The sequence below is a fragment of the Sprattus sprattus genome (genome assembly GCF_963457725.1).
Source record: "Sprattus sprattus genome assembly, chromosome: 12".
NCBI classification, from domain to species: domain Eukaryota; kingdom Metazoa; phylum Chordata; class Actinopteri; order Clupeiformes; family Clupeidae; genus Sprattus; species Sprattus sprattus.
The window spans coordinates 29,280,166-29,299,664 of NC_137910.1; the positions used below are offsets into that span (position 1 = coordinate 29,280,166).

Consider the following 19,499-nt stretch of genomic DNA (forward strand, 5'->3'; position numbering starts at 1 on the left):
TATACCAAACCAAACAAAATGCTCAATGCCAGCAAAACTAAAAATCTAAAGATATGCAATACCCCCCTCAGCAACAAAACTGGGCTATAGACAGCGTATGCTGTACCGTGGCCAGGAACCGACTCAATCACTCATGTGCCAGCTAGTGGAAAAAGAAAGGTGTGCTGAGAACTTCTTTTTGGTGTGGTTTGGGCTGATTGACTCGTTGCTTCCTGTACAGCATATGGCGCATGTTGCAACTGTCACCAGCCAATTGGGCACTGCTGTATACCCTGCAACCCTAAAGCTTACGACTGATATCTCCATAAGTACACTACCAAACTAAATGAACCTGGCCAAAACAGAACTGATGGTCTTCCCAGCCAAACAGTTCATCCACCACAACATCAACATCAACACTGACTCTCTATCTCTTGCTCCGTCCAAAACAGCAAGGAACTTCAGGGTCATTATTGATGACCAACTTACCTTCACAGCCCACATCGCCTCTGTCGCCAGGTCATGCCGTTTTGTGCTATACAACATCCGCAAAATCAGGCCGTACCTAACCCAGTATGCCACCCAGCTGCTTGGTGAGTTCCCGCCTCGATTACTGCAACGCCCTTCTAACGGGCCTGCCGGCTTGCGCGGTAAAACCACTTCAGATGATCCAGAACGCGTCGCGCGTCTGGTGTTCAACCAACCAAAGAGGGCACATGTCACCCCGCTACTCACTGAGGTCCACTGGCTGCCGGTAGCTGATCGCATCAAGTTCAAGTCACTTATGCTTGCCTACAAAGTGCTTACTGGTTCTGCTCCCACCTACCTAAATGCTCTTGTAAGGGCAAATGTTTCACCCAGGACGCTGCGCTCATTCAGTGAGCGTCGTCTGGCTCTGCCCCCGGTGCAAGCACGGCAATCCAGACTATTCTCAGTTGTAGTTCCACGTTGGTGGAACGACCTGCCTAGCACTACCAGAGCAGGGGCGTCCCTCTCTACCTTCAATAAGCTCTTGAAGACCCAACTCTTCAGAGAGCACCTCCCTTCCTAACTGGCACCTTGGCTTAACCTGCACTTAAGCAGTGACAGTCCCGCACTTCTTTTTTTTTCTATGTCGTTTTCTATTTTTTCTGAAAAAATAAGCAGTATTTATTGTTACACCAGGTTTTATTGCTCTTAGCTTGATTGTTCTCTCCCTTGTACGTCGCTTTGGACAAAAGCGTCTGCTAAATGACTAAATAAAAATGTAAATGCATACTCTGTGCAAGCATATTCCTGAAATGTAAATAATTGCCACCATCTGCATAGTTTTCTGTTCCATTTCTCTACTTACCCTTGTAAAAGCAACCTAACAAGCACACTGTATTACCACGTAGCTGTTCAACAATACTTGAAGACAATTCTATCGTTTTGGTGCTATATCGATAACATTGAATTAAATTGGATTGAATACACTAAAGTCAAATCCAGATAGCAATATTAGAGCATGGGATTATACATGCATAGAATCCAACAGTGTCAACCGCTGTCAGAGTGTTACTAGCAGTGGCATCTTACTAAAAGGTAACTAACATTGTTGTTGTTTTTACATATGACAACGGTAGTGCTGTCCGATACATTACAGTATCTTCCTGTAACTGTAAAATTAAAGGCAGTACTTATCCTAACAGTCTTTCTATAGTGAGAATGGGGCCACCCCCTCAGCATTTGTTCTACAACGTTGGCACTTGGAAATGCTGTGCGCTGGTTAAACGTGCTTTCAATTATGAGCTTTTGGGCAGGGTGATGTTAGCCAATTATTTATAACCAATAATAACACAATAACAAGACATTTAGTAAAAAATGTATTTAGTTTTAGCGTTCCTACACAACTAGCTATTGTTAGTCATCACAGTTATACTAGCCACTTCTAATAATAAGGTAATATAATAAATCAAGTTTGCAAGTTTAGTACCATGCCATTAGAGCAAAACTGAGAGATTTAATGGTTGGGACCACACCAGCCGGAGGATTTCACCCTCATGGAAAGCTTAAAAAACGCTCCTTCAGTCTAGAGTGGTTCAAGAGAAAAACACTGCAATAAGTGCATTTGTGATTTAATTGATGATTCGTTTTTTGGATTCACTGAGCAAGCAGATTTGTGTGTAGTTTCCCAGACGAGTCAGATGCTGCCCATACAGAGTTTATTGTGCCCTACCAGGCTTTCCATGCCAGAGACGCCACTGGTTAGTACAATCGTGGCCAAAAGTTTTGAGAAGTTGCCTTGGAGGATGTTTTGGTACCATTCTTTTTTTTTTTTTTTCCTCGCAAGATTTCTTTTTTTTTTTTTTGAAAATTCTTTTTATTTTAGTTCAGTATGGACATAACATCTTGAGCATATCTGGGATTTTTTTTTTTTTTTTTTTACATTGAAGGTATTAACTGATAGTAATACAATACAATAAAAGTACAATGGACAAAAAATAAAAAAGAGAAAACACAATAAAAAAACAAACAGACAAACAAAAACAAACTTCAAATTAAAGGTACAGGGCAGGCACGTGCAGAGGGGGGGGGCTAAGGGGGCTTGAGCACCTGCCCCTTTTGCCCTTGATGCCCAAAGTGCCCTTTTGTCAGAGTGTTTTTTTATTATTATTATTATTTATTTTTAATTTGTGTGTGAAAAGTCCGTCTGTGCGGCCCAAAAAAATAATACATTTAACAAAATGATAATATTTTAGATCTACCTTGGTCGGTCACATGACCCACAACGTGCCCTCTCTCTGCCCTGACGTGCCCTGCTGACCGACGCCTCGGATAAGTTTCTCTACAGCTCCCGTTTTCTAGGTAAGCCGAGTAGCCTTGTGATGCCAAATGTGCCATGATGACTCGGGAATAACTCGGTGTAAAGTTTGCTATAGGGGCTTATATGCCTCTCTCTTGTACGTCGCTTTGAACAAAAGCGTCTGCTAAATGACTGCATGCAAATATGAGCCAAAAATAGTTGACTAACTCCCGTAAATAAACTTGTCAATGTATGAAGTTTGTATCGTTTAATATAGAGCGGGGTCTTTAAATCTGAGAGCATTTTCGTTCATTTCACGTCATGATTTTGTATTGGTTGGTGAATTTTGGTAACGTTATTTTCTTATCAATCAGAGAGAGAGAGAGAGAGAGGGCCAGATAGCGAGAGCGAGCAGAAGTCTTTGAGCAGAACGAGTGCGAGAACTTAAAATGAAACACAGGGAATTTCTGATAGCAACAGTGTATTTGAGTGCGACAACTTAAACTGAAACACGGCAATTTTGCAAGCAACAGTGTATTTGAGTGCAGGCAATCCGTTTTGAGCAGGATCTCCCCCCCCCCCCTCTCTCTCCATCTGTCTCATTCCCTCTCTCACTATCTCCATCTCTCACTCCCTCCCTCTCTCTCCATCCATCTCACTCATTGAAAATTGTATGTTGAAATGGACCCACATTGGCTATAAACATTGCACCCTTTTGACAACTTTCATACTCACAGTGAAACACAGCTGTCTACAGTACTTGCTGCCTGTAAAATTATAGTTTAAAGGCCTTGTTCCCATATAGTTCCCCCGCTCATTTAAAACCTAATGAGTATGCACCTGTTTGTGAAATGGATGTATGTGTGTGTGTGTGTGTATGTGTGTATGTGTGTGTGTGTGTGTGTGTGTGTGTGTGTGTGTGTGTGTGTGTGTGTGTGTGTGTGTGTGTTGGCAGCTGTGGAGACACTGTAATGTGTCTGGGGGTATAAACCAACCCCTTGTGATAACACTGTCCTATAGTGTGAAATGAACTCAGCGTCACACTGGTGGAAATGACCGTCACACCAGTGGACATAGGCTATAGAAAAGGCCTAGATAAATACATTTTAACAAATCCGTGCTACATGTGCCCCCTTTTTAACTTTGAGCACCTGCCCCTCCAAAGGTCTCTGCACGGCCCTGGTACAGGGTGACCACTGAATAGAAGCTGTAATTACTTTATGGTAAACCAATCGCAACCTCTGCTGTGGAATATACTGTGTCTTGACTTAATCTAGGGAAAGTGTGATGTGCGTCCAGAAAAGGTCCCCCATATCTTATTATAGTTATTTGCTGATCCTTTCAAAGAGTGTCTTATCTTTTCAAGTTTGAGAAAGTAAAGTGCTTCCTTGACCCAGTGTGTGAATGTTGGGGGTTTGCAGTCCTTCCATTTGATCAAGACAAGCCGCCTGGCAAGGAGCGTGAGGAAAGCAATGCTATTTGATTGTGCCCTAGTTAGACCCAGATGCTCAGGTGTTGCCCCAAATAACCCAATTAATGGGCATGGCGACATTGGCCGTCCCAGGAAGCCTGTCATTGTGTCAAAGATGGAAGACCAATAATGGTCTAGCTTTGGGCAGGACCAGAACATGTGAGTATGTGATGCTGGGTTGCACTTACATCGATCACATAATGGGTCTACATCAGAAAACCGTTTAGACAATCTGAGTTTAGTCCAATGGATGCGATGCACAATCTTGAATTGCAACAACCCATGTCTAGTGCAGATTGATGAACTATGAACTCTACTCAAAGCAGCCTCCCAGGATTCATCGCAGATAGGTTCCCCCAGCTCACTTTCCCAATGAGATTTTAAGTTAGAAGTGGATAAAGGTGAGAGTGCCATCAGAGCACTATAAGTGGCCGATATAGTTCCCTGTAATGATAATGGCTTGCTTAATATATGGTAATAGGCGGAGCAAGGGGGTTGACTTGGAAATACAGGAGACATATTTCTAATGAAGTTACGAATTTGGAGAAAACTAAAGAAATTAGTTCTAGGAATATTAAAGTTATCACACAGATATTGGAAGGAGACGAAAGAACCATTATGATATGGATCTTTAAATTGCTTGATACCCGCATTGTACCATATAAGGAAGGCTTTATCCATTAACAATGGTTTGAAATAATGATTAGCAAAGACAGGGGATTTAAATGAAAAGGTCTGCCACCCAAAATGTCGTCTTATTTGAGTCCATATTTTTAGGGATGTTTTAACTAACAGGTTTGTTGTGTGAGCTGAGTACGATGAGGGGAGGGGCGCATACACGAGAGCTGCCAATGAAGATTGTTTACATGACTTGGATTCAATTGACTGCCAAGAAAGTGCATCTGCACCGGGGTCTTCATAGCCTGACGATGTCATACTCATAATTCTAGTCAGAATATGTCAGTCAGTTAATTTATTTATTTGTCCGTTTGTCTGTCTGTGGACAAGATTTCTCAGAAACTACTGGGCGGATCTTTCTGAAATTTTCACAAGAGGTGGAGCTTGCTCCTAGCCTGATGATGTCATACTCATGATTCTAGTCAGAATATGAGTCTGATACCGAACCTTTGGGCTGTGATTATGGGGCGTGTTTCAACGAACCAGGAAAGAAAATGCCTATTCGCTGAATTGGCTACCTAGAACCAATCAGAGCAACGTAGTAGCCTATTACCATCTGATAGATTAAACTTTTACCTGATCCCGTAGGAAGGACGGCAAAAACATCTTTTCAATCGACAAATGCCTTGATCGCGTTTCTCTGTTCCTCTTTCAAAATGAATGCGCGCTGTCAATATCTGTTGAGATATGCCTGCTCACGTTACTTAATTAGCACTCAAGGCTAGAAGCTACCATTTGTTTCAATGTTTTTTTTTGTCTACGCGTTAGCATAACCAATCAATAATGGTCTAGAGTGCTTCAGTTAAGACCTACAATCCTCGGCAACATTCTTGTTGCACATACACAACTAACCGAGTCAATGTAGACATAAAAAAAGTCGTGTAGATAGATTAAATCATATAAAATATGTCCCACTAAGCTCCCGAGACGGCGCCATCTTTGTTCGATGTATATTCTATCTATCTAATCAACTCAAGCGTTGGTCATCTGTCCATCAATGTATAAAGCCAGCCCTTACAATTTGATTGTTCAGAACACTTTTCTGAGACGTTTAATCTCTCCCAACTAGCTCCATTCCAGACTGAATCTCCCAGACCAAACATTTTGTGGGCGGAGTTCAGGCTGGTATCCAGGCTAGGGTCTTCATATAGCCAGTGCAACATGGGTCGGATGTTACATGCCCAGTAGTAGGATTGGAAATCTGGAAGAGCCATGCCACCAAAACATTTGGGTTGTGTTAGGAGACTTTTCCTTGCTCTGGCAGGTTTATGATTCCAAATGAATGCTGAGATAACTCCATCCAATTTACGGAAAAAAGACTTCGGTATAAAAACAGGAATACTCTGAAAGAGATATGTAAACTTTGGGAGAATAGACATTTTTATTGAATTCATTTGTCCTGCTACCGACAATGGAAGTTGGGTCCAACGTTGTAAGAGCTGATCCACTTTTGTCATGAGAGGAGAAAAGTTCTCTTTAAAGAGTTTTGAAAATGTGTCCGGTACATTAACTCCAAGGTAAGTACACTTAGAAGTTATTTTGAAAGGGAAGGTATTGAATGATAATGTACGCGCTGCTTCATTTACTGGGAATAGCTCGCTCTTAGATAGGTTAATTTTATAGCCAGAAAGCTAACCAAATGTGTCCAATATATTTAAGGCTAATGGTAGGGAGTGGGAGGGGTCTGATTGATAAACCAAGAGGTCGTCAGCATAAAGGGAGACCCTATGTTCTTGACCTTCCCTAAAAATCCCGGTAAGTGGTATTGTCTGGCGTAATGACTGTGCTAAAGGCTCAATTGCAATTGCAAACAACAAGGGTGATAGGGGGTGATGCCACGGCAGACTGGAAAGAGTTCAGAGGAAATGTTATTTGTCCGTACTGAAGAGACGGGGTCCACATATAACAGCTTGACCCATGATATAAACGTATGTCCAAAGCCAAACCTTTCTAATGTATAAAACAAATATCTCCACTCCACCCGGTCAAACTGCTTTTCGGCATCCAATGAAACTACAATTTCAGGTATAGCAGACTGTGAGGGGTGATAGATTATGTTAAAAAGTCGACGTATGTTAACAAAGGAGAATCTGTCTTTAATGAATCCAGTTTGGTCTGGAGAAATAATATGTGGGAGTATGGATTCTAGACGTGTGGCCAGGACCTTGGCTAAATTCTTAAAATCTACTGATAGAAGAGTCACAGGGCGGTATGAGCCACAGGATTGAGGGTCTTTACCTTTCTTCAATAGTAAAGAAATAGAAGCCTTGCGTAATGTTTTGGGTAAACTGCCTGATTCAAGTGACTCATTATACATATTCAATAACACCGGTACCAACTCTGCAGAAAATTGCTTATAAAACTCGACAGGAAACCCGTCCCGGCCAGGGCATTTGTGAGTTTGTAAAGCAGATATAGCCTCTGAAACCTCCTCATGAGATAGGGGTCTGTCTAAAGACCGCATTGTATCTTGGTCAATTTGGGGGAGAGTAATATCTGAAAAGAACTGCTCCATCTCAAGGGGGGTGCAGCTCTGTTCAGAACTATATAAAGATATATAATAGTTTCAAAATGCTTTATTTATTTCTAGATAGTCCCAGGTGACCCCCTGTGGTGCTTTAATTTCAGAAATGACATTAGAAGCAGAGGACTGTCTGAGCTGATGGGCCAGGAGTCTATGAGCTTTCTCACCAAACTCATAGTGAGAATGCCTGGATTTAAGTAGCATTTTTTCAATGTCCAGAGATGTAAGTGTGTCAAATTCTGTCTGAAAAAGAAGGCGCTCTTTGATCAGATCCGGTGATGGGGCATTGGCTAACTGATTATCAATTTGAGAGATTTTGTTAGTTAGATTGTTTAATGTCTGTCTGCGCTGTTTCTTTGCAAATGATGACATAGCTATTAACTGGCCCCTAATATATGCCTTAAGAGCTTCCCAGATTGTGCTATGGGACACGTCTGGAGTGGAGTTTATTTTTATGTAGACATCAATGTTAGTGGTAATAAACTAACCATATCATCATTACTAACCATATCATCATCTGAAAGCATAGTTGTATTAAATCTCCAGCGTGGATGAGTTATAGGTATATCATTAAATTTAAGTTTAAGAAAGAGTGGTGAGTGATCTGAAATGACAATTGCTTCGTAGGTGCAAGACATGACTGATGGAACAAACTTCTTGTCTAAAAGAAAATAATCAATACGAGAGAAGGTTTGGTGAACATTAGAAAAAAAAGAGTAAGCCCTTGTAGTCGGGTTTAGAAAACGCCATATATCTACAACTGCATAATCTCTAAGAAAAGTGTGTATCGCCTTTGCTGACCTGGAGGTAGCCATTTGTCTCTGGGATGACCTATCTAACATTGGGTTTAAGCATGCGTTAAAGTCGCCTCCAATTATCAAATGGTGAGAGTCAATGTTTGGAATGGATGACAGAAATCTAACAAAAAACCCTTCATCATCATAGTTAGGAGCATACACATTGGCCAGCACAACAGGGGTATTGAATAGAGTTCCAGTCACAATAACATATCTCCCATTTCTATCAGCAATGACATCTGAAGCCTTAAATGAAACATTTTTATGCATGATGATAGCAGCCCCCCTGGCTCTGTTGTTGAAAAGAGAGTGAAAAGTCTGGGAAACCCACTTCCTTCTTAGTTTTGTATGATCTGAGAGAGAGAGGTGAGTTTCTTGGAGGAATGCAATCTGTATGTGCAAGCTATCTAAATGGGCCAACACCTTATTGAGCTTACTGGGTCGACCTAGTCCTTTACCATTCCAGCTAGCAAAATTAATGCAGGCTCCCATACTTAAAGGGGGGAATTATGGATATAAAGATCACAGCGAAGGTAAAACCATAGAGATAAAGTGGTCACAACAAAACATTTAGAGGGTTAAACATAGAAAACACATTACTACATTAAACCCACTCTTCCCACCACCCCCCAGCACCCCCCCAACATGGGCGCGGACTCACTTTATATCCCCACATAAAGCTTTTACACTAGCTTGAAGGCTGCTTAACTACAGCTGTATTCAAACCAAAAACAAAAAAAATCCTTTCAGGTGTCATGAAAATAATGACTGCAAGACCAAAAGCCTACATTTCCATAATCAAAACACTGGATAAACTTGAAATATTGGTGAGTCAGGACTATCACCAACGCCATGTGTGAATAGCCTCCTAAGAACCATATTTTAAGCATTCACAGATGTGTTAACCATTTGAGAAAGAAAAAAGAGAGGAGAGATTAAGTTTAAACCTTTTCAATCAGAAGCCCGTGGTAGTCTAGCAGTGCCTATTCTGGGTCTGGAGTCTCTGACGAGGCTGATTTGACATAGATCATAGCCTTCTGTGGATCCGTGAAGCGATGCTCATCGCAGCCGCCAGCCGGGCATTGTGATTCTGAAAGTAGCGGGATGTCTGAAGCCAAACCGGGCACCCGTGATGTTCTGTAAGGTTTTCCGTACGTCGTTGAACGCTGCCCTTTTCTTTGCCTCGCCAGCGGTCAAGTCTCCAAAGATATGAACGGCATGTCCGTTGTATTGTTTGTAGACTCCGTTTCTCCCGAGCCAGGCGGAGAATCTGTTCTTTAACGTGGAAGAAGTGGACCCTCAGAATAAACGGTCTGGGTTGTTGCCCCTGCTTCGGCTTGATTTGGGCTAATCGGTGAGCTCGGTCGATAAGTGGCTGTTCGCGGAGATCCAACAGGTCTTTCAGGAGGTTGGAGATGAACGCTGTCGGAGCTTTGCCCTCATCCCCTTCTGCAATGCCAACAACTACCCTTAGGTTGTTCCTCCTTGATCTGTTTTCAAGATCTTCACATTTGTTTTAAAGTGCTCGGATCTCCCCTTTGAGAGCAGTCACACTCACTTCCATGCAGTGGTGGACAGTAACGAAGTAAATGTAATTCGTTCCTGTACTTAAGTAACATATCTATGTATCTGTACTTTATAAGTATTTCTATTTTGTGAGACTTTATACTTTCACTCCACTACATTTGAAAGTGAAAATTCGTACTTTTTACTCCATTACATTTAGTAAAACCTCTCGTTCCTTTTTACCAAAGCGAATCAAATAATGAAAGGTCAAAGTGAGTTCACAATTACCCCAATCAGGATTAGCGCTACTTGCTCTAAAGTCCTTTCGGTTTTGTCAGTTTCGTTCGTTTGTTGAGCACGAGCTACGTTGAATTCTGCAGCAGTTTGAGGCTGTTTTATGCTCAAGCAGCCTACGTAACGCTACATAAATGATGTAAGAAACATGCACAATCAACGGTGTTTCTGCTCAGGCACACGATGTCGCAAACTTTTATCATGCAGTTCTTGACTCCCTTGGTAAAGGTATCACACTTCTTTACAGTCTTCGGTGCAGACTGGTATGCTCTAATTTTGTGCAATTTATGCAAAAACTAGTTCCTGTAATGACATTTTCTTTCTTCACGTTTGATCTGAGGTCAAGTGTTTTGTTTTTGTACCTAGGGTTGTGTGGAATATCACTGCTAGTTTTCAGCACAAACTAATATAACTAGGTCAAGTGTTGTTGTTTATGTACCTAGGGTTGTGTAGGGAATATCACTGCTATCACTAGTCTTCAGCAAAACTAGTATAACACCACATTCTCTGATTTTGTGGAACAAGTTCCTGTAATGTTATTTATCATTAGTCTTCAGCACAAACTAGTATAACACCACATTCTCTAAATTTTGTGGAACAAGTTCCTGTAATGGTATTTATCATACTTTGAAACATAAATCAGGATTTATGTTCAATGTTTATGTTTTAGGGTAACACAGACAGACAGATGTGATAAAGTAAAGGAGCTTATGTTTAACTCCACATTTTTCTATAATTAAATGTGCAACTAAGTTAAAAATAAATGTAAAATTAAATAATTGTTCTCTTGTATTTCATAACCACTTTGTCTTACCTAATGGCAATAGATAGCTTTCAATGTTTTGTGCTTATTCACCAGTGGTGGACAGTAACGAAGTAAATGTAATTCGTTCCTGTACTTAAGTAACATATCTATGTATCTGTACTTTACTCAAGTATTTCTATTTGGTGAGACTTTATACTTTCACTCCACTACATTTCAAAGTGAAAATTCGTACTTTTTACTCCATTACATTTAGTAAAGCCTCTCGTTCCTTTTTCCCAAAACGAATCAAATAATGAAAGGTCAGAGTGAGTTCACAATCACACCAATCAGGGATTAGCGCTATTTGCTCTGAAGTCCTTTCGGTTTTGTCAGTTTGGTTCGTTCGTTGAGCGTGAGCTACGTTGAATTCTGCTGCATTTTGAGGCTGTTTTATGCTCAAGCTTAGCCTACGTAACGCTAAATGATGAAAGAAACATACACAATCAACGGAGTTTCTGCTCAGGCTCACATTTAAAAATGCTTGCCTTTTATAAGGGCACAAGATGTCGCAAACTTTTATCATGCAGATGACAAACTCCCTCGGTAAAGGTATCACTACATACTTCTTTACAGTCTTTGGTGCAGTCTGGTATGCTCTGTAATTTTGTGAAACTTATGCAAAAACTAGTTCCTGTAATGACATTTTTTTTTCTTCACGTTTGATCTGAGGTCAAGTGTTTTGTTTTTGTACCTAGGGTTGTGTAGGGAGTATCACTGCTAACACTAGTCTTCAGCACAAACTAGCATAACTAGGTCAAATGTTGTTGTTTTTGTACCTAGGGTTGTGTAGGGAATATCACTGCTAACACTAGTCTCCAGCACAAACTATTACAACACCACATTTTCTGATTTTGTGGAACTAGTTCCTGTAATGGTATTTATCATACTTTGAAACATAAATCAGGACTTATGAGTTTAAGGGTTACACAGACCGACAGATGTGATATAGTAAAGGAACTTATGTTTAACTTCACATTTTTGTATAATTAAATGTGCAACTAAGTTACAAATAAATGTAAAAATAAATAATTGTTCTCTTGTATTTCATAACCACTTTGTCTTACCTAATGGCAATAGATAGCTTTCAATGTTTTGTGCTTATACACTTTTAAATAGACAAATGTAAGACACTATTTAAAGATTGGCATTAGTATTTTCATCTTATATCAGTTGATTGAGCCCGAGCTTTGATGTGAAAATGATAAAATGCCATTAGAACCATAATTCATTAAGGTACTTTTACTTTTAATACTTAAGTATATTTGGAGGCAAATACTTTTATACTTCTACTTAAGTGGAAATTCAAAATGCATACTTCTACTTTTACTGGAGTAATATTTTACACCAGGTATCTATACTTTCACTTAAGTACATAGTTAGTGTACTTCGTCCACCACTGTTATTCACTATTCAATAGACAAATGTAAGACACGATTTAAAGATTGGCATTAGTATTTTCAGTTGATTGAGCCGGAGCTTTGATGTGAAAATGATAAAAGGCCATTAGAACCATAATTCATTAAGGTACTTTTACTTTGAATACTTAAGTATATATGAAGGCAAATACTTTTATACTTCTACTTAAGTGGAAATTCAAAGTGCATACTTCCACTTTTACTGGAGTAATATTTTACACCAGGTATCTATACTTTCACTTAAGTACGTAGTTAGTGTACTTCGTCCACCACTGCTTCCATGTCGGCTAAGGCATCACTAGTCTTTGTAGCATGGTCCTCCACAGCAGCTAGTCTTCCCTCTTGGAGAATGATGGTCTGTTGTATGGCTCCTGTTGTTGAAGTTATCTCTGCCTTGACAGCAGCAATATCAGCTTGAAATCCTTTGACTGCAGACTCAATTGAGCTCCAAATGTCCGCTTTTAAAGACGTTATTACTTCACGGAGCATAGTTGCGGTTACCCCATCTTCCTCTTCCTCATTAGCATGAGGCAGTTGGTTAGCAGAGGCAGAAGATGTAGTCCGCTGTGCCTTGGACTTAGATTTGCCTGAACCCGACATATTTTGAGATTGAAAACTTAAAGAAATGGCTTCGAAATGTGAAATAAGCGTCCTGTAACTATTTCAAAAGTAAAACATTGTTTAGTTGGTCTTTTTTGATCGATATAAATTCCACCTGTTGGGAGCTGTAGAATATCACGTCTGCATCACACCAACGCAGCAGCGCCCCCCAGTACCATTCTTTATTCATGGCTGTGTTCTTAGGCAAAATTGTGAGTGAGCCCACTCCCTTGGCTGAGAAGCAACCCCACACATGAATGGTTTCAGGGTGCTTTACTGTTGGCTTGACACAGGACTGATGGTAGCGCTCACCTTGTCTTCTCGGACAAGGTTGTTTGCAGATGCCCCAAACAATCGGAAAGGGGATTCATCAGAGAAAATGATTTTATCCCAGTCCTCACCAGTCCAATCCCTGTTCCTTTTACAGAATATCAGACTGTCCCTGATGTTTTTCCTGGAGTGGCTTCTTTGCTGCCCTTCTTGACTCCTCCAAAAGTCTTCGCCTCATTGGGCGCGCAGATGCACTCACACCTGCCTGCTGCCATTCCTGAGCAAGCTCTATACTGGTGGTGCCCCGATCGTGCATCTGAATCAACTTTAGGAGACGGTCCTGGCGCTTGCTGGACCAAAACATCCTCCGAGAGCAAATTCTCCCAACTATCCAGGAACATTTTGATGATGAACAATGCCCTTTCCAGCATGATGGAGGACCTTACCATACAGCAAAAGTGATAACTAAGTGGCTCGGGGAACAAAACATTGATATTTTGGGACCATTGGCCAGGAAACTCCCCAGACCTTAATCCCATTGAGAACTTGTGGTTGATCCTCAAGAGGCGGGTGGACGAACAAAAAAAAACGAATTCTGACAAACTCCAACCATTGATTATGCAAGAATGGACTGCCATCAGTCAAAATGTGGCCCAGAAGTGAATTGACAGCATGCCAGGGTGGATTGCAGAGGTCTTGAAAAAGAAGGGTCAACACTGCAAATATTGACTTGTAATTGTCAATAAAAGCCTTTGACACTTATTAAATGTTTGTGATTATACTTCAGTCTACCATAGTAACATCTGATAAAAATATCTAAAGACACTGAAGCATCAAACTTTGTGAAAATGTATATTTGTGTCATTCTCAAAACTTTTGGCCACGACTGTAGTCATGTAGAGTAAAAGCATTGGCAAAATGAGACACTGTCATGTGAGAAATAAGTTAAACTGTCAACCAATCAACAGCCCAGTACTTTTATTTACACATGTCTGTGTGATGTCTCTATCCTAAGTCTAACCTTAGGGAACTGGTAAGTTATTTGTGGTTCGTAGCCCTCCTGATCCCTCCTTTTCTTGAGGCTGACCACCACCAGGTACTCGAAGAAGAAGTGCCCGCTGGCATTGCTCTGGTCCTGGGTGCGGGAAGATTCTGGTGCCTGCGGACCTGAGTTTGGACCAGGAGGAGCCCTCTCTCCTCCTAATGGTAAAACAAAAATGGCTTTTGTTGTTGATTCCATGTGTATATTAAACAAAGACAAGTACAAATGGTGAAATTAGAGCAGTTATGTCTGATTTAATGGCACCATCTGCTTTTTATATGTCTCACAGCTTACACCCCGGTGTTCAGTTCAGTTGTTCATGCTCTGACATAATAAGCAGAGCAGGTAAGTGGATGGGTCATCTGTATAATCTCAGAGAGCAGCAGGAAAACAAATTCTTTGCTAACTCTATAATATGTGTAACCCATGTTGTGTAGACAAGCACAGTCCCACATGGGACTCAAACTCGCAACCTCGGACATGGGAGGCGAAGGCTAAAACTCATTGGGGCTAGCATCCGTCACTAACACATTTCTCTTAGGTAAAGTATATTGGATTTAATGTAATCTAGTGATGAGGCTGCAAATTGCAACCAACTGAATACCTCTCCCTTCCTAGGCATGAAGAAACTACGGAACTGTCAGGTGTCAGGTGTGAAAGGCCCTCATTAGTGTCAGTGCTTTTGTTTGTCTGTTCTGGGCTACTGTAGAAACATGGTGGCACAACATGGCAGACTCCGTGGAAGAGGACCCACTCCCTATATAGATATTAAGGGCTCACTGTATGCTTACAAAAACACAATCACTCTAAATCCTCCTTTAAAGTTGTCAGGGAGTGAGTGAGGTTTGCTCACTGCAGAGCACTATACCTGTTGGCTAACGTCACATATGTTTTTTTCACTTCACCTCTACCCTAGACCTTGGGTTGAGCAGAGAAGTGGTGGATAACTTCCCTCACCTTATGGACAGTGCATCAAAATGCTTTAAATCACTGTCCTCCTTGAGCTGAGAGTAAGGCTTGTTGAATAGTATTTTTTTCTTGAATCATTGCTCAGACTTCCCATAAAAAAAAAAAACAATATTACTATACCATGGCAATATTGTGTCTGTCATGATAACAATGCAAATCACTCAAAGGTTCTAAAAATCAAGACTGCTGTCTGTGACACTGTATGTTCACACTGAAAAAACAAGGGAAGTGCCACTTAACAATAACGTCTTTGATGTGATTTTCAACACCCAGGGCTAATGAATGAGGAAGCTCAATGAACACATCTGTAAGCCTACAGACGACCCACAATTTATAGCATACATATGACAGGGCTGGCCAGTCCACCCCTGGGAGACCTAACCTTGTACAGATTATAGTTTAGAATTTCATCTAACACATCTGGCACACCTGAGAATCCCACTGTATTACAACTGAGCACACAAGTAAAGCTCACCACTGGATTCGCATTGCCTTTGAGCATGTTACAGACACAGATAAGGACAAAGTTACTTCCTGTACAGTCTATGCAAATTCAGCCAATGCCCTTCAGCTGACGCCTGCACGTGAGATAATTCTACACCACTACCTGTTAGGCATTTTTACAGTTATACTTTGTAATGGTCATTTGTTAGTAAATAAAGTTAATGACTCTCTGAATCCAGTATAATGAATAAGAAGGTATTATCACTAATCTGATGATTTCAATGTGGTTTTATCGCATGATATTGAGTCTCTGGAAGGGAGCAAGAAATCTTTGGAAGAAAACTTGAATTCATCAGCCATAATCTGACAACACCCTTTTAAGTAACAATTTAGCCTTTAATTTGGCAATTTAATACATAACCATGTATTTACTATAAATGTACTTAAATGACCCAGTCATGAAGAGACTCTCCTGTCATGGCACATTTCAATTCAGTACCATGCGAACCGCTCCTGATTTGACTAGCTACTTGCAGAATCATCAAGCCTTCACCACTTGGCGCTGTAGTTTCAGATGGAGCTTTGAAACACTTACGGTCTTTGTGAAGTTTTGCATTGAGGGTGGAGAATACATTGCTTAGTCTCTTCAGAGTTCCGGTATCCCGATCATCTGTCTTCCTGGACATGATGGCACCCTGCAGGGTTGTGGAAAGGGGAGAGGATTTATCATCACCATTTGACATTACCAAGGGCACACTAATCATTTCTCCAAAACAACTCCCTTTTGTTGATATATTTAGCTTGATAGGCCTTTTGGTATTTATCATCAAAAAGACAAAATGTTGGCTTATTACTTTTTTGTAGGGATGAGGTGGACAGGGAAGTTGAGGGGCACTGTGTCTGAACAGTCTATTGAATACAATACAATGCATTAAGGCCACAGTCAAGTAGCCTACTCTGGCTGTCTTCTGTGAAAGGACCAGCAACACAAAAAGAACAGAAACAAACATGACACTAAATATTTTAGCCACAGTGCTTTGGCTGAAGCCACTGAGCCTGCAGTACCGGATTGGTGACTTTTGCTCTCCCACAATCAGGTCGTTCCTCTCTGTAATGGTGAGAACACTTTTCTCAGCTTTTGTGGCTACTTGGAGGGACAAATTACGGAATGTTGAATCAAGAAAGAGGGTGATCTTTAAAAACACCCAACATAGGCTAACTAATCCGTGTCACCTTTATAAACGTATTAAGCCTAACGCTGCGTGTAACAATTTGTTTCTGTCCATCCCTGGTGTCAATTTAATGCATCATGCATGACCCACCATGTTTCCTCAGATTGCCATCTAGTGTCAATTCTATTTCTTCAGTTTTCATTACGAGTGGTAAGACTAGGTCTAAGATCTGAAAGCAAAACTATATGCTACATATATAAACACTTCAAACTATTCTGGCATCACTTAAGGCTATCATTCAGAGAAATATTAGCCAACTCACAGTTTGACGTGTCTTCGAAGTCAGTCTACACAATTTCGTAGCCTACAGATTACTTGGTTTAACCTTCCGTCATTCATCGCTGTGTGAACGCATTTCGAACCTTGTGTCAAGTAGGCTAGGTTACAGTGACGGTATCCAGGTGAGCTGTTGGCTTTTCAGCGATCTTCCTTCTTTCCTCCAGAGATGAAACTTCAGCGATGTAGGCTAGTTGCGTATCATGACAACTTGAGTGCAAATATGCTGATCCCTCTGTTTGTTCACGTTTCGTAGCCTGTCGACAAAACGCTTTGTTTTTGTAAGGCTGGCCGTATCTGGCTACTGTCTGTTTTATTCTACTTGACACACTACTCCCGTGGTTGTGCCACTCATCAGGTGGATTCGGGGAGGTGTCTTGAAATACAGCCTGTAGCTAGACTAGTCCCATTCGCCCTTTGCCAAGTAACATATCCTTGCTTTTCTTATAAACTTTCTGTGGATGCAATTAGGCCTACATGTTAACAGGCTAATGTTAATTTGAGATAGTAAAACTAGCTGTTAAGTGTTTTACAAACAAAAAAGTATTTACTTTCTACTGAAGGTGCAGTCCTACAGTTTATCCAAGTTACACATCATCAAAGTACAATACAGACTTACGCCTAATAAATAACTTAAGTGATGGAAAAGTATTGCCTTCCTTGGCGGATTTATTGCGTGATTAAGTTTTACATTCACGATGATTGGCCGGTTATCTAGCTATATAGCCTACCATTGAACTCTGAACTTCATCCCTTATCTTCACAGGACACACTTCAACTCATTAGGGGCCGGGGGATCATAGAATGGGTCGGGTTTCCTGCGGCTCTTTAAATTGCCTTTGAGGTTTTCAGTGGCATTATAAAATTGTATGATATACATTATCTAAAACAAATTGTATCTAGAAGTAGGCCTACACTACGGGAAATCATCTGAAGTCAAACTAAAGTTACCGATGAGACCATGCCCTCTGCATGGACAATAAGGTAAAGCCTACCCCCTAGTGACACAAATGGTTACACGTTTTTAGTGACTGGCTAATAATGAAAATGAACTGGCAGATGTAGGCTATTGATTAATTCAATTACATGTTTTTAGGAAGCATATGTATTGTAGGCCTAATGTGCAGTAAATTGAGTAATTGGCTTACTTGACCTATTCCTTAGAAGCAGTAGTTGGCTTATTGTTTAGCGGCATACCATTTGGAGCACACTCTTTAGACATGCCATATTTATTTATTTATTTATTTATTTATTTACAATGTTTGGTATTTTAAGTTTCAGTGGTTATACAAAAAACAGCCTTTTGTAGACTTGCCTGTGAGCTGTTATACACATAGAAATTCAACAAGAATGTCTTGTAAGGCTCCAAAATCCGCATTTCTGTAATTATATTATAACATTATCATAAAACTATTTCCATGACCAAAAGGTCAACTCCACAAACCAGACAACCAATGGAATTCGAATATGACTGGAACCCATTTTGCTAAACAAAATTCCTGTGAAAAAAAAGTGCAGTGATGAAAATGGGGCTCTTCAGCGGTGTAGATGACTGTGTTTACAAGCAGTAGAATTAATCACAAACTCTCAAGGGTTCTTAAATGTTATGCTTTAGAGACACTTCAAGCCTACTTAGTGTCAAAAATGTGTGTATGCGTCCAAGATAATTGCCTCCCAAGTGAGTGATGTCCTGGCTTGACTGTTCTGAGTCTTGTTTTCGATCTGTCCGAAATATGTAAGCAAATAAAGCCATCTTGTTCAAGAGCAACAATGTGAAAACAAAGATACTGTATGCTGTGTCGCATGTTCGGTTGTTGTGTGTTTGTTGCCGATGTTTTAGCTGTTAGACTTCAGGTTGTGTATCTCTTTTGTGTTTAGCAGGAGTGATGTGATTGTTACCATGTCGTCCCTGTGTTAAGATAAGATAAGATAAACTTGTATTAATCCTGTGAGGGAAATGCAGGTGTTATAGCAGCAAGGTAGTAGAAATATCAAAATAAATTAACACAAATTTGAATAATATTAGAAAACATAGTAAAACTCCGCTGGTGTAAATTACATAAAAGTTAAGTTCGGTTGTGGAGTCTAATGGCTACTGGGACAAAGGAATGACCAAGGCGCTTTTGTGGTGTGCCGAGGAGGGATCAGTCTGTGGCTGAACGTGCTCCCCATCTGCTGTAGATCGTCATAGAGGGGATGAGAGGGGTTCCTCAGGATAGCATCCAGCTTCCTCCTCGTCCTCTCCTCCGCAACTGCCCCCAGATTGTCCAGTTCTATTCCCACCACGGAGCCAGCCTTGTTCCTCACCAGCTGGTTCATTTTGTTGAACACACACACACACACACACACTCACCACGCCAAAGAAGAGGACAGGTAGAACATCTGCAGCAGCCTATTGCATTCTTTAAAGGACCTGATCCGCCTCAGGAAGAA

General features: G+C 40.7%; 1 protein-coding gene across 1 annotated transcript in view; it reads right to left on the reverse strand.

Annotated features, from left to right (window-relative positions):
- dennd2db (DENN/MADD domain containing 2Db) overlaps positions 1 to 19,385 on the reverse strand; it is a gene marked incomplete at both ends in the record, with an annotated part of 34,922 nt that extends 15,537 nt beyond the window's left edge. Inside the window, 4 exons of the mRNA XM_080849174.1 lie at positions 14,125 to 14,303; positions 16,154 to 16,253; positions 18,966 to 18,975; positions 19,180 to 19,385. Of these exons, the coding sequence (XP_080705300.1) occupies positions 14,125 to 14,303; positions 16,154 to 16,253; positions 18,966 to 18,975; positions 19,180 to 19,385 (495 nt within the window). The remainder of the gene's footprint in view (positions 1 to 14,124; positions 14,304 to 16,153; positions 16,254 to 18,965; positions 18,976 to 19,179) is intronic.
- Positions 19,386 to 19,499: the final 114 nt, after the last annotated feature.